General features: G+C 44.4%; 1 protein-coding gene across 2 annotated transcripts; it reads left to right on the top strand.

The window, feature by feature from the left end:
• Positions 1-1,535: 1,535 nt before the first annotated feature.
• On the top strand, positions 1,536-15,391 carry LOC117857261 (transcriptional corepressor LEUNIG). 2 transcript variants are annotated; one of them, XM_034739849.2, is made up of 18 exons: positions 1,536-1,925; positions 2,513-2,610; positions 2,708-2,817; positions 6,290-6,598; positions 6,677-6,765; positions 7,243-7,330; positions 7,449-7,524; positions 7,646-7,695; positions 10,765-11,067; positions 11,694-11,897; positions 12,387-12,617; positions 12,710-12,827; positions 13,149-13,258; positions 13,342-13,491; positions 13,572-13,736; positions 13,835-13,954; positions 14,731-14,937; positions 15,033-15,391. In XM_034739849.2, exons 1-18 carry the CDS (start codon positions 1,858-1,860, stop codon positions 15,177-15,179), a joined length of 2,643 nt encoding a protein of 880 aa, XP_034595740.1. In that variant the 5' UTR covers positions 1,536-1,857; the 3' UTR covers positions 15,180-15,391. The 2 variants fall into 2 exon arrangements, with proteins under 2 accessions (XP_034595740.1, XP_034595739.1); XM_034739848.2 differs by having other exon boundaries at positions 7,643-7,695.
• The last annotated feature ends 467 nt before the right edge of the window (positions 15,392-15,858 follow it).

The following is a 15,858-nucleotide window of genomic DNA, read 5'->3' as shown; positions in this document are numbered from 1 at the left end:
GTGCATCTACGAACTGCGATTGAACACCATAGATTTCAAGTGTTAATTTAGTACTTATAAGTTTTACATGCTGAACAAAAATCCTTGCTACCTTTTTTAATTAAAAAATTATAAAGATTCATACTTCTTGTTTTCAAAACACATGGCCACTAACAGTGAAATAAAGAAGAGTAGCGATGTGTTAGAATAAATGTAGAAAAATACGAGTGTCATTTTGAATCTAGGACTTGAACCTAGATACGATAGACAAGTTCCACCATTAGAAGTATAACCAAATGAACTATTGAGAATTTGAGATCTCGTGGACATGACCCACCATGACGCAAACATTGCTTGATGTTTTTAATTTCCTCCTAAAGCCCTAACAAAGTAATGATTTATATTATGATAACCTTAGATATAGCGATGTGGTATTGTTGAATGTGATTTTCTTATACTATATGAATGTTTCGAGTTTAAGCCTATTCTAGCGTTAAGTTTAACCATGTGAGGACAACCGATGTTGGGTTCGAGTAGCCAGTGGGGCTATAATGTATGAGACTGACATGGAGTCCATTAATTGAATCTATGGTATCTCGTATTGGGCATGTTCATAGAAATAAAATTGTTATTGTTCACATGTAGAGCTATACCTATGAGATCCGATTAGGCGGTTTCGTCTACCTATCCAAAGACCTAATTGTGTGTAGTAATTTTTAGTCTAGGTGTACATGGACGATTGATGTGAGTTTGTGTATATCTCTGCAAGTGAGAGGTTTAGAAAAAAAGAACTTATCCTTTGTGAGGTTACCATGATGATGTAAAAGGTCATTTTTTTCTCATTGTTTTCATTGTGATCAATTTTGCTAGTGCACATCTTACGCTTGAGCAAGGGTGGATCTAGCACCGGGTAGATGGGGCTCGAGCCCCTCCTACCGTTGCTAGAGCTATGGAGCCCCTCATAAGCCATTATATCCATTGAAGCTTGAAAAGAGAGGTAGCCTTTAGATCGTTACTGTACTTGAGTAGTTGATTATACCGTTCTTAGTAGAACTCTCGTGAGTCGTGAATCTGTTTCACATGGGACATTGTTGAACTTACCTGTTGGTATATTAAGTGCTCATATTTTTCACAGGGTAATCTTTCAAAAAATATTTTTCACAGGGTAAAAAGCCGAAAAACCGCCGCTCGCATGTCGAAACGGCGCGGTACTTCTCCACCCCTGCGGGCCCGCACCATACGTTTTTTTTTTGATAAAGGACACCATTCGTTTTATTCTGCTCTGCTGCAAAGTGCAAACGACGCTCACGCCACCCTCTGTCCTTTCACGTTGCTAGCCCCACTCACTGACAGCTGGCCCCCACACCGGACGCCGTCTCTCCCGTCCCCACCCGTCATGCGTCACCGCCCAAGTCAATTACCACCGAAAATCGATGCCCCTCGCCGTCTCGCGCACGCAGAGCTGAGGCGCCCCTGTCCCCTCGTCCCTCGATAGCCTCCCACCCCGCCCCTCCTGTTTTTTTCCCCATCTCCATTTCTCCTACCCCACCCCTGGCCCTGCTCTGCCTCCCCTCCCGCCCCTCCCGCCGTTCCAGTTTGCAGCTCTCCACCCCGCCTCCCACGCTCCCTGACCGCCTCTCGCGTCGCCTTCGCCGCGAAATCTAGGGTTTCCGCCGCGCCTCGGGTCCCGCGCAACCGCCCACCGGCCACCGCACCGGCAGCCGCTGGCGCCCTAGCTCGCTCGCTCGCCCACCGGTGGTTGAGCTGGGGCCGGAGAAGGGAGGGGGCGTCACTGCTCGTGGGCGCTTCTGTGAGTCCTGAGAGGGCCGAGGGCGGGAGGGCGCGCTCGGTCGGTGCGCGCCGCGAGGAACGGCAGCCATGTCGCAGTCACAGTCGCAGTCGCAGTCGCAGTCGCAGTCGCAGACCAACTGGGAGGCGGATAAGATGTGAGTATGCATTGCCTGTTTTTTCCTGGCGGATTGATTGTTTGTTGTCCTAGCGCGGGTATTTCCTGGGGGCGCCGTTCGCGTTTGCCGTTCTGCAGTTTGTTTCGGTGGACAGGGTATCTACCCTGTCTGTTGATTCCTCTTCAGGGGTCACTGAGTTTGGCGCTTCCTTTGTCGGATAATGCCATAACGGGAATATTTTGGAAGGCTGTGACTGTGTGACACGCCGGGTGACAATGATGCGATTCGCAGTACTAGGTTTTGAATAGCTACTACTGGCTGGTGGCTACTGTGGAGGTTGCGTGGGAGGGTTGATAGCTCTGTAGAGGTTGCTGGCCTGGCGTACATACTTGTGCTTTGGAAAAGTAGTACAGGGCATGAGGATGTCTTAGATTCGACACATGGTGTAATAAAAGATGCTGATAGTTCCTGTATTCTTAGGTCCTTGTAGATAGTAATGCAATGAAATGTTGTACCCCTCTGAATGTTTCAATTTCCAATCGGTTTGCAATAGTGATGTTGATAGACATGTTTGTTTCAACCCTCCTTGGAAGGACTGAATGATCTATTACTTAATGATGAAACAGGCTGGATGTGTACATATATGACTATTTTGTCAAGAGGAACCTGCAGGCAACTGCTAAGGCCTTCCAAGCAGAAGGGAAGGTCTCATCAGATCCAGTTGGTACGCCTCTTGAATGCAGTCGCATTGGAGCTTTTTAGCATGGTTTGATTTTTGTGCCGGCATTGTTGTTAAATTTCTGAGCTTAACTTTCTTGTAGCTATTGATGCTCCTGGTGGCTTTCTCTTTGAGTGGTGGTCTGTATTTTGGGATATATTCATAGCGCGAACAAATGAGAAGCACTCAGATGTCGCAGCATCATATATCGAGGTATGCACCTATTCTTTCACCATTTTTTCAGGACTAGTTCTTCTACAAGATGGGCATACTAAATCATGCCCTTCCTTCCTGCCCATTACAATCAACATTCTATAATGTATTTACGGAAACCATCTATGCCAACTTTTTACTAAAAATGCAGCATGCTATCTCCATAGTAACAACAGCGAAAAGTCCCATGCAATTTGGGGTACTCTAGAGCTGAAACCCAACATGAGCCACCACCAGAAGGGGAAACAAAAGAGAAAATAAAAATTAAATATAAACTATACTGTTCAAGTATGTGGATAGTTGATTTCCACGTGCTCCTATACAACAACAACATAGCCTTTCAGTCCCAAGCAAGTTGGGGTAGGCTAGAGTTGAAACCCAACAAGAGCCACAAATTAGGGTCCGGGCACATGAATAGCTGTTTTCCAAGCACTCCTATCCAGGGCTAAATCTTTGGATATATTCCATCCCTTCAAATCTCCTCTTATTGCCTCTTCCCATGTCAATTTTGGTCTTCCTCTGCCTCTCTTCACATTACTGTCACACCTTAGGGTTCCACTACGCACCGGTGCCTCTGGAGGTCTTCGTTGGACATGTCCAAACCATCTTAGTCGGTGTTGGATAAGCTTTTCTTTAATTGGTGCTACCCCTAACCTATCACGTATATCCTTATTCTGGACTCGATCCCTTCTCGTATGACCACAAATCCAACGCAACATATGCATTTTCACAACACTTATCTGCTGTACATGTCGTCTTTTTTAGGCCAACATTCTGCACCATACAACATTGCAGGTCTAATCGCCGTTCTATAAAACTTGCCTTTTAGCTTCAATGGTACCCTCTTGTCATATAAAATTCCTGATGCTTGGCGCTACTTCATCCACCCTGCTTTGATTCTATGACTAACATCCTCATAAATATCCCCATCTCGTTGTAGCATTGATCCCAAGTATTGAAATGTATCCTTCCTATGCACTACTTGGCCTTCCAAACTGGCATCTCCCTCCTCATGTGTAGTAGTGCCAAAGCCACATCTCATATATTCAATTTTAGTTCTGCTGAGTCTAAAACCTTTTGACTCTAGGGTCTCCCACCACAACTCCAGTTTCCTATTTACTCCTGCTTGACTTTCATCAACTAGCACTACATCATCCATGAAGAGCATACACCAAGGGACAACCCCTTGAATGTCCCTTGTTACCTCATCCATCACCAAGGCAAATAGATAAGGGTTCAAACCCTTGATGCAGTCCTATTATAATCGGAAAGTCATCTGTGTCATCATCACTTGTTTGGACTCTAGTTACAACATTGTTGTACATGTCCTTAATAAGTCCAACGTACTTCGTTGGGACTTTATGTTTGTCCAAAGCCCACCATATAACATTCCTTGGTATTTTGTCATACGCCTTCTCGAAGTCAATGAAAACCATGTGTAGGTCCTTCTTTTTCTCCTTGTACCGCTCCATAACTTGTCTTATTAAGAAAATAGCTTCCATGGTTGACCTTCCAGGCATGAAACCAAATTGGTTCATAGAGACCCGTGTTATCCTTCTCAAACGATGCTCGATAACTCTCTCCCATAGCTTCATAGTATGGCTCATCAACTTAATTCTTCGGTAATTAATACAACTTTGAATATCTCCTTTATTCTTGTATATTGGTACCAGTATACTTCTCCTTCACTCTTCCGTCATCTTGTTCGACCGAAAAATATGGTTGAACAACTTGGTTAGCCATACTATGTCTATATCCCCGAGGCATCTCCACACCTTAATTGGGATACCATCCGGGCCCATCGCCTTACCACTTTTCATCCTTTTCAACGCCTCTCTGACCTCAGATTCTTGGATCTTCCGCACAAAGTGCCTGTTGGTGTCATCAAAAGAGTCATCCAACTGCAAGGTTGTGTTCTCATTCTCACTATTGAACAATTTGTCAAAATACTCTTGCCATCTATGTTTGATCTCATCCTCCTTTACCAAGATGTTCTCCATTTCATCCTTAATGCCCTTAACTTGGTTGAAGTCCCTCATCTTTCTCTCACAAACCTTAGCCATCTATATAGATGTCCTTCTCTCCTTCCTAATCGTTGGTAAAGATCGGCATACACCCTACCCTCTGTAGCTCGCTTTGCAATCTTCTTTGCCAACTTGTACTTCTCTATGTTGTCCACACTCCTGTCATGGAACAAGCGCCTATAGCATTCTTTCTTCTCCTTAATAGTCCTTTGGACTTCCTCATTCCACCACCAAGTATCTTTATCTATGCCTCTATCCCCGTTGGTCACTCCAAGCACCTCCGAGGCCACCTTCCGAATGCAGTTTGCCATCCTTCTCCCACATGTTATTTGCGTCCTCTCCTTCCTTCCAAAGGTCCTCTTTGATTACCCTTTCCTTAAAGATCTCTGACGTCTTCTTTCAGTTTCCACCACTTTGTTCTTGCAATCTTGGCTTGTTTATCCCTGCGTGCGCGCATCTGAAAACGAAAGTTTGCCACCACAAGCTTATGTTGAGAAACAACACATTCCCCTGGTATCACCTTGCAATCCAAGCATGCCTGTTTATCCTCTCTTCTTGTGAGGATAAAGTCAATCTGGCTATAGTGTTGGCCACTACTAAAAATCACTAAATGGGACCGTCTCTTCCTAAAGAAAGTGTTCGCTATCATCAAGTCAAAAGCTACTGCAAAGACTTCCTCTCCCTCCTGATTCCTACTACCATACCCAAAACCTCTATGAACCGCCTCGAAGACTGCACTTGTTGTACCTACATGCCCATTAAGATCTCCTATGAAAAGCTTCTTGCTAGAAGGTACATTTCTAACAAGGCTATCTAAATCTTCCCAGAAAAGCCTCTTAGCACTCTCATCGTGGCCTACTTGGGGGGCATACACACTAATTACGTTCAGGACCATATCACCAACGACAAGCCTAACTAGGATTCCTCTTGCCTTATGTCCACCACTCCATCCTTGAGACTCTTGTTAATCAAAACTCCCACTCCATTTCTATTTGCAGCTGTCCCTGTGTACCAAAGCTTGAAACCGGTATTGTCCACCTTCTTCGCCTTCTGGCCACTTCCACACGCTCCTATGCAAGGAAAAAAATCTCTCGATATATTCCAGTCTTTCAAACCTCTTATTACTGCTTCCTCCCAAGATACGTCCGGCTGACCCTCCCTCTCCTTATATTATTGTTACGTTTTATGATTCCGTTATGCACCAGTGCCCCAGGTAGACCGCAAAATTCATCTTTAGATGTGATGCCAAATTCTGCTGGTTTAGTGGCCTTGTTTATAATTGTTAAGTCTATGTTTGATTCTATAATTTCTGCACAATTCATTATTGAGCTGCTCCTTTACAAGTCATTGCCACTAAAACTTAATATTGTTAATTGAATTTTTTGGACATAGGAGATAGCTCCTGAACTGATGGCGCTAATTAAGCTATACTTTACTGTATTTTTCAGACTCAGCTAATCAAAGCAAGGGAACAGCAGCACCAACAACCACCTCAACAACAGCAGCAGCAGCAGCAAATACAAATGCAACAAATGTTGTTACAGAGAGCTGCACAGCAGCAGCAACAGCAGCAGCAGCAGCAGCAGCAGCAGCGTAGAGATGGTTCTCTTCTTAATGGTGCTGCAAGTGGATTTTCTGGAAATGATCCTTTAATCCGACAAAATCCAGCTACTGCGAATTCGATGGCGGCCAAAATGTATGAAGAGAGGTTAAAGCTCCCTCCCCAGAGAGATTCTCTGGATGAGGCGTCAATGAAGGTACCACTCCTATACCTAGCTAGATCTGGTCGTTCATACCTTCTAGTTTACTCATCTATTGTGTCATGAAAACTTCAGTTACAGCAAAGATATGGAGAAAATGCTGGACAAGTAATTGATCCAAACCAAGCATTATTGAAAGCAGCTGCAACTGGACAATCCTCTGGGTATGCTCAAAATTCTGAGTTGTGTATATTGCATATTTCATACTTACAAGTTACATCAGTTGCTAGATCATGAGTACAGAGGGGAGAACGCAATGCATGCTTCTTTTGGCATGTGGTGGGTGGCTTTTCAAAATCACTTATTTACTTTCTATTTTGGGTGGTTGACTGCAAAGATTTTGGGTGGGAAATACAAGCATTATTTCCTTTTTCTTGTTTAAGTTCCATGATGATCACTGTTTTCTTCGTTTTGATTTTTGAACTACAATTGGCAGTTCTTGTCATTCATTGATTGTCTATTGATGATTAGCACCATGTTTAGACCTGAGCCATGGGCTTATGTTTAGCCATCAGTATGTTTGAAACATTGGTGTGAAAGACTGTCTTTGCATTCTGCAGGCATGCATCAAATTTGACTATGAGCATCTGCATGATGTAGCAAGTAGGTTTCTGATTTCCAGACCATACTTTCTTTTGTAGGCAAATTTTGCATGGAACTGCTAGTGGTTTGTCAGGCACTCCGCAACAAGTTCAGGCAAGAAGCCCACAACCGCCTACGACAGAACAGGTTACGTATTCAAAGTGTTTCTCATTCTAATAATAATCACTTACATTAGCGAGAGGGAGGGAGAGGGAACTCGTTATCAATTTATTTCCTCATTGAACATCATATATATAATTTGCAGAATATTAGGACCGAGATCAATCCAATGTTGACACCCAGAACTGCAGGCACTGAGGGTTCATTGATTGGTCTCCAAGGTAATAATCATCTAATGTTTTCACTAGACTTACTTTCGCCCAGTCATTTATGCCAGGTCATTCCTGTTGAAATCTTTTGATGATAGATCATTCGATCTAATACTTACTATAATTTTAGCAGGATCTAATCAGGCTGGAAACAATTTAACTCTGAAAGGTTGGCCACTCACGGTAAGCTCTACCTTATGATTGAATACTAGTTTCTCTTGCATGTGCTTTATTTATGATGAATTCCTGTATTCTGGATTTCAATTTAGATTGCATTCTTATTTTATGCTGTGAACTGTAAACATTTGTTTCTGGAGAGGTCATACATGTGGTTGCATATCAGAGGAGCATGGTCTATATTTCAAAATAGATTAGATTGGGTTATTTTTGACAGAACTGCGTTTATACTCACCTGCGCCTATACCGGCACCTGAATTCCCTTTTTTGTGATTGGAGGGACACATGTAGATCTTTCATACCTATTAGCATTTTTGGTACGGAATCTAAAAGCTTTTACTAAAAAAATGTGTTGATGTAGTTCAAGTTGTGCTAAATTCATTGTGTTTTAAGCAATATACTAGCAGAAATGCCCATGCGTTGCTACGGTCCTTGCTTGCTCTCCCGTTATTATTCGCTTGTTCCTAATATGTTGGCTTCGCTTCACAATATGTTGGTGCGTTGTCCCTGGTAGTCCTCTCTTTGCAAGTATAGTAGTAGAAGACATTTGTGTGTGGTTTGATGCCATCTGTTTATTACGTGGGACCCACACATGGAAATAAAAATCACCGTTTAACCTCCGCTCTATCCATTCATTCGATTTCCCCTGTACTCATCGTCATCCAGCCAGTCGCTTCCTCTTTGTCCATCGGCGCCACCTGCATCGTGCCCCATCCTTGCCGTCGCCCAGGCGCTGCGCATCTTGCCGTTCTCGCCGTTGCCCAGGCAAGCGCTCGTCCTCCCCGTGCCTAGCCTCATTCCCGCTTCGAGCTCTAGGCCACAACGCCTCTGGCTGCCATGAGCAGGAGTGTGTTCTCCTCTTCTCGTTTCCATCCACCTCCCTTCTATAATCCACTCCAAATCGTTCCAATCAAGTGCAAAATCGAGCCCCCAATTGCTAGATGTGGAGGTCTTAGTTCCGGATCTGGAGGGGATGGACGTCATTGAGGGGGGTGTGAGGTCCCGGCCTCCACCCCTGTTTGCGTTGCTTGCCGACTGCCATTGCCCCCCCCCCCCCCCCCTAAGGAGACGACCTCCATTGCGGGTTGGCATGACAATGATTGGATCGACCGAATTCGTCCCAACCAGATGGTGGCTGAGGTGCTGGGGTTACCGACGATGCGGGAGGAAGTGGTGCTTCCCGTTGACAGTGGAGTGGCACGCTTCCAGTCGGTAGTGGAGTGGTCGCCTCACGGGAGGGCAGCTTTGGAGGGTTGACGATGGCGGATCCGTTGGGCAACGGTGCGAGTGACGACGGAGGTGCACGAAAACGGGAGCTTTCCTTTTCACCATGCCGTCACCCCGATCGAAGCGGCACCGGCCGCGCCGCTCGGTGGCCGGCGCCTAGGGGCCCACGGCTAGCGTGGGCGCGGTGGCCGGAGCGGCACGGGCCTCTCACGGCGGCCGATGCCGCGCACAGGAGCGTGGGGCCGGCGTGGCCAGACACAGCGCACGGCCCCCGAGGCGGCCGGTGCAGCGCACCGCCCCGTGGTTGATCTTATATGAACAACAATTAAATTGGGGAATTTACTGAAAAAATACCAAATGCGATCTTATTGTTTTGACCTGCATAACTATTTGAATTACTTGATACTTAAATCAAAGCATTACAACATAAAACAGAAGTTTCTTCTTCATCAGTAACTGAGCATATGATTTTGCCTTCCTTCCCACCCCTCGACGTAGTTCTCCCAACATATGAATCATAAGTTTTGGCAGAGCGTGGGGTCGTAGCATGCGATCAACAATTACTCTGAATCGCACAACCTCAATAGGAAAATTCACTATGCAAAGTGGCCAGCATCAGCAGTTTGCAATATAATCAAACCTAAACTACATTGGGAGAAGCTCATCAAGCAAACACTTCCATTTCAATTACACAAATCAACAAAGATCTAACCACTCCTGTATCCTAACCAGAGCCTAGTGAGCTGAGCAGGATGGAACAAGCAAGCAGACAGATCCATCAGGTGACCAAGAGGAAAAGGGGAGCACAACTGGCATCACCTTTTAGTAGCTGAGGTTGATGGGGAGGTGCTCGGCGGAGCGCATCACGGCAAGCGCCTTGTCGATCTTGTCCGCCTTGATGTGCGCCACCACCTTGCATCGCACAGCGTCCTCGTCCCCCGCGCCGCCTTGAGTACTGCGGAACCAGTCGGGGGTCAAATTCGAACGGGGTTAGGGCACGAGGCTCCGAGACGCGCTGGGGGAGGGGTGGTTGACCTTGGTCGGCAATATTGACGGCCTAGGTGAACTCGTTGGCCTGGATGTGGCGGTGGAGCGAGGTGAAGAGGTCCTCGACGGAGACAGGCTCCGCGGCGGCGGCCGCCGCCGCCGCCTTCGACTTGGGCGGCATCTCCGTAGGACTGTGCCCCTGCGCGGCGGACGGCGAAGGCCGGGTCGTTGTGCGGCGCCTCGTCGGCCGGTGCGATGGCCGATGGGGATTGGCTGCTCTGTGGATCTGCGAGAGTCTTGGGGAAGGGGGAGTGAGTGGGCGGCCTGCGAGGGCTTGTTCGTTTGGGCCGGAGGTCACTGAAGGATGGGACACGGACGAGTGGATGGCACATGGACTTTTTAGCAAAAATGACAAGTCCTATTCTAAGGACTGTGGGTTGATTACGAAAAAGTTGAGGGATTTTTTTGCAAAACAACCATGACGGTTGGAAGAAACAACCGCTCTTTAATATTAGGTATAGATAGTGGAAAGACTGAACCCTATTTGGGTGGACCCGAGTGATCATCTGGGATGAAGTTGCTTATACCCTGAACTAGTGGCTGCATTGCTTTACGGCAGCCTTGCATTTATTCTGCCGCATATCATGCCTTGTATCGTACATCATCAGCTCTTCTGTGGCCAATTTCTAGGATTTTGTAGTATACTTAAAATTCTCGGAGTGTCACAGAAAGCATGTCTGCATTCAGCAATTTATGTAGGTTTATTAAAATATAGTAAGCATCACGTAATTGATGCTACTACAGTTTCTTTCTTAACAACCTTTGTTTTATTAACATGTAGTTTTTTTTTTATCTCCGTAGGGACTTGATCAACTTCGCTCTGGAATTCTGCAGCAGAAGTCATTTATGCAATCTCCACAACAATTTCAGCAGCTTCAGTTTCTGACGCCACAGCAGCAGCAACAGCTTTTGCTGCATGCACAGCAAAATATACCTTCCTCAATAGGTGATGTTGATACCAGAAGATTAAGGATGCTTCTTAACAACAGGAATGTGGTCCTTGGACAGGATGGGCAGACAAATAGTGGTGGTGATATTATTCCAAATCTTGGTTCTCCTGGCCAAAGTGGTGGATCGCGTAATGATATTGATATGCTAATAAAGGTATGCCTTACAAATCTCCACCATGCAAATACTTCCAAAGTTCATAAAAGATATAGAATTTTCTTTGTGGAGTATTTATATTTAGTTTGGATTGATGGAGGAACATTGAGTGGTGCTTCTGCCTTAATCTGATTATATTGGAATATATTCACCCCTGGTTACTTTTCCAGTTTCCTCCAGTTTGAGTTCCTCAAATTTTCCTATAACTTTGTGACCCCTTTTCTAGTACTCCCTCCCTCCCTTTTTATCCATTGCTTGGGAAGCGTGATTGTGAGGAGGGCACGCTTCCCAAGCGACAGATAAAAAGGGATGGAGGGAGTAGTTCTTAAAATTCAGGCATAGTTTAGACCTGTGCTTTCCCTATTGCCAGAATTTTATTCTAACAGCTTCTGCAATCGTGTGCGTACCTAATTGAATAATTAGCCCGCATGAAACAACTGTTAAAGACTGGTTGTGTAGTTTATCTCTTAAGTGTTTTCTGCAGATACATGTGTGCCTAACACCCTATTTTTGCCTTGCATAATTATGCTGCGACAGAATGATTCCTTCCTTTCCATTAGTCTTCTAACAGTTCGTTTTATCTGTTGCTATGAGCATGTACTTATGTTGGTGTTTCTATATAGTAGAAGAAACTTGCTCTTCTACAGCAGCAGCAGCAACAGCAACAGTCGCAGCAGCACAGTCACAGCCAGCAGCAGCTTCAGCAACCTGCGCTCTCTGGACAGCAGTCTCAAAGCTCAAACCAGCTTCTTCATCAGCATGGAAAGTCAGGAGTAGGAAGCATGCCTATTGATGGAAACTTGCCAAACTCGTTTGGATTTCCTGAACAAGTATGTTTCCATGATACAAATGCAATGTTTTCATGCCAATGTTGGTATTGATGAATGTACATGCAATTGGAGGAATAATTTACATTTTACAACCTGCAAGTGGTTCTACTTTGTCACAACTGCAATATCTTTAGTGAATCGTGTAGATCATTGGTTCTGCTTATTAACTTGGCCTCATATGATTACCTGCTAGAAGTGAGTTTTGATAGTCAGTAGGTGGTATTTTGTTTACGGTACTCTGTGCCTTTTTTTAGTTAACCTATACAATGATATTCTTCAAAGCCATCAATAATCTGCTTTTCTCTAGAGGTGCAATTTGATTAGGCATGTTTAGTCTTGCTTAGCATTACTAATGATACTATATATCTACAGAGCTTTGGCTTTCTTGCCCTAATAGTACTCATTCTTGATTTTATCATTTGTTACTGCATCCAAATGGTTCAGATTTTGTTTGATTCAATCACTTATGATTTGTCTTTTATTGTTTAGGCATCAAAGAAGAGAAAGAAACCTGTCTCATCCTCTGGTAGAGCTAATAGTTCAGGAACAGCGAACACTGCTGGGCCATCTCCTAGCTCTGCACCCTCAACACCTTCCACTCACACACCAGGAGATGCAATGTCCATGCCACAGCTGCAGTATAATGGTGGCCCTTCGAAACCATTGATGATGTTTGGCTCCGATGGCACGGGAAGCTTGACTTCGCCAGCCAACCCGCTGGTATTTATATCCTGAAATCAAACATTCTCTCTTTCATAGGGACATTTAGCACATTGCATTGCCAGCAAGATAACAAAAGCTGTCAACTTCAGGCTGACGTTGACCGTTTGCTGGAAGATGGTTCCTTGGATGAAAATGTAGAGTCTTTTTTATCCCAAGATGACATGGATCCTCGAGAAACTATGGGACGCTGCATGGATTCTAGTAAAGGTTTGTTACTGTTTCCCTCTGGTGCCTTGCTCTTCTTGAGTTGGACCCTGTGAGAACAAATTCATAGCTGGACGATAGTTATCATTATCTTTCTCATGCCCTTTGGTTTGGAATATCATGCTTTTTTAATTTGCCAATCCTTTGTTTTTGCAGCGAGCTAATCATATATCCAAGAACTAGTTTAATAAAAATGGAGGATGTTTATTTGCTTTAGGATACATTTTTGCCATTCATCTTCTCTGTATAAGCTTGCTATGAAATTTTTGACTGCAACTATTTTTAGGTGGTGAGTGCTATGCTAACCTGCCAATCTCGTTGCAGGATTGGGTTTTACTGAGGTTGCAAAAGCCCGTGTAAGTACCAACAAAGTAGTTTGTTGCCATTTTTCGTTGGATGGGAAACTTCTTGCTACTGGAGGCCATGATAAAAAGGTGTGGATGCCAAGATGAAAGTAATTGCAGTTTTACTGGTGTTGAAGAAATTTCATGCTACAACCTGCTTTTACTTTTTTCAGGTCGTTTTATGGTTTACAGATATGCTGAAACCTAAATCTACACTAGAAGAGCACTCATTACTAATTACAGATGTTCGCTTTAGCCCTGGCATGACCCGCCTTGCAACATCTTCCTTTGACAAAACCGTGCGGGTTTGGGATGCTGACAATGTATATCCCTTTTCATTACTGTCTAACTTGTGAAATTGTATTCTTTTGAATCCACTGACTAGTTTCCTGACTGTTTGCAGCCAGGATATTCGCTCCGTACTTTTACAGGCCATTCAGCATCTGTCATGTCGCTTGATTTTCATCCAAACAAAGAAGACATCGTTTGTTCGTGTGATAGTGATGGGGAAGTACGGTGTTGGAGCATAACTAATGGTAGCTGTGTGACCTGTGTCAGGGTTTTCAATGTAAAACACTCATTTTCTCTGATTCACACCTGTTGTGTTGATATCATGCTAGTATAGTAATATGTGCTCCTGTTACTAATTGTAATTTATCATTCCAGGAAGGTGCTACTCAGTTGAGATTTCAACCTCACCAAGGTAAATATCTAGCAACTGCCTCAGAAAAGGCAATATCCATACTGGATGCGGAGACGCTACAAGTTTGTCGAACTCCTTTGCAGGTTGGCTACTAGAATCACATCCAGTATATGCTGCTGATGCTCTCATGTTTCCTCTTGAGCAGTCTATGCGAACCCTCCCCCCCCCCCCCCCCCCCCCCCACCCCCCCCCCCCCCCCCAATTAGTTTTATGCTGTTTGTTCAGTATAGTATCGTTTTCTTGTTGACATTCCTGTAGTAGCTTGGCAAATTCCACCAAAATTATGAAGAGTACTTAATGATCTATTAAATTAGGAGATACTCCCTCCATCCCAAATTATAGGTCGTTTTAGCTTTTCTAGATTCGTAGATTTTGCTATGCACTTAGATATATGCTATGTCTAGATGCATAGCAAAGGCTATGAATCTAGGAATGCCAAAACGACCTGTAATTTGGAACGGAGGGAGTACAGTACAACCATTCATGTGAATGTTCGTTAGAACTTATTGTGGTATGATGGGATTTGTTGACCAACTCATCACCATCCAGTTAATACATCTGTATGGTGACATTTCTGTGATAATTTCTCAATGAAATTTTACGATAGTTTTCTTAATTATAATACCATTTTGGTCCAAGATTTTAGATTGAGGGTCTATTGCCATTATGCATTACATCATTCCCGGGTTTGGCTAGGGCTTTTGTCTTTTTATGGCCCATTGTTGTTTGAAGTATGTTGCTAACTTGCAGTATCCAACTTAGTGGATATGTTAAGTTCACTTCTTTGTATAGCTTTTGCAATCACTCTGCATTATTCATAGATGTTCTCGGTGTAATTTGGGCTTTTGTTTCTGTGCAGGGACACGTACAGATTATTCAATCAGTATGTTGGGATGCTGCGGGTAACTATCTGGCCTCTGTCAGTGAAGATTCTGTCAAGGTGTGGTCATTTAAGTCGGGGAATGACGTCGAATGCATACATGAGCTGAATTGCAGCGGGAACAAGTTTCATTCGTGTGTCTTCCACCCAAATTACCCTTATTTGCTTATAATTGGTTGTTATGAGGCAAGTTCTCCCATATCTCATCAGGCCTAAGTTAATCTCTTTTATGACATCCATCCTCTTCATCGTGCTTGGTTGTAATCTTTTGCATCATGCAGTCTCTGGAACTTTGGGACATAAGGGAGAAGAACACCGTGACCATCAGCAACGCGCATGAGGGCATGGTCGCAGCCCTTGCTGCGTCACATTCAACAGGGCTAGTAGCATCAGTGAGCCATGATCAGCTCGTCAAGCTCTGGAAATGACACTGAAAACAGCAACGTTCGTCTGCCCTTGGTGCTCACGGCGGAAGGGCAGCTGACCTGATCACGCGGACCATTCGGTTGAACTAACCTGGTTTGGATGCTGTGTTCCCATCAGTTGCGGCATGTGCTCTTGGGTTAATTGTCAACTGACTGAACTTTGTGGTGGCCTGCGCAAACTAATCAAAGATTTTTCATTGATGTGTTCTTTTTCATACGGCCTCATCACTTTTCGTTCCTCCGTCCTTTTCAGTCAAACAGTCTTTTTAATCAAATGTGGTTGGAAAATGGGGATGGCGCTTAAGGGCAGTGTTTGCTGCTCTACGAGCTCTTGCATACTGCCACTGCAATTTGTTCAGCAAAAAACGAGATGGCAGAAATAAGTTGCAAGTAGAATCGTCATGAGATGACAGAGATAATGAAATGTCTAAATTAAATGAAAAAGGAAAATGGTGTGAGATAATAAGTTGGAGGAAATGTTCGTGGGAACTTATTTCTACTTCGTACTTCTACGTGAGAAGGCCTAGTTTGGATGGGCCTAAAAATCTCAAGCTTGGTCGAAGACAACGTTACCATTCTTTCCCTTTGGTTAGCGCGAGAGGGACCTGTGGACACGGGTTTTGTGACTTTGTCAATAGGCCCGTCTCGTCCAATAAACGGGCGAAAGAGTGCCTCATGACTC

The sequence above is a fragment of the Setaria viridis genome, chromosome 5 (genome assembly GCF_005286985.2).
Source record: "Setaria viridis chromosome 5, Setaria_viridis_v4.0, whole genome shotgun sequence".
In the NCBI taxonomy this organism is placed as follows: domain Eukaryota; kingdom Viridiplantae; phylum Streptophyta; class Magnoliopsida; order Poales; family Poaceae; genus Setaria; species Setaria viridis.
The sequence above is the reverse complement of the archived record's forward strand: the minus strand, read 5'-3'. Positions and strand labels throughout refer to the sequence as shown.

What these genes read in the sequence shown, in the direction of transcription:
- LOC117857261 (XM_034739848.2), top strand. Translation starts at nt 1,858, where the DNA reads ATGTCGCAGTCACAGTCGCAGTCGCAGTCGCAGTCGCAGTCGCAGACC. An exon ending in TGAAAGGTTGGCCACTCACG is followed by an intron (nt 7,696 to 10,764) that starts GTAAGCTCTACC and finishes TTATCTCCGTAG; the next exon opens with GGACTTGATCAACTTCGCTC. An exon ending in CTTCGCCAGCCAACCCGCTG is followed by an intron (nt 12,618 to 12,709) that starts GTATTTATATCC and finishes TGTCAACTTCAG; the next exon opens with GCTGACGTTGACCGTTTGCT.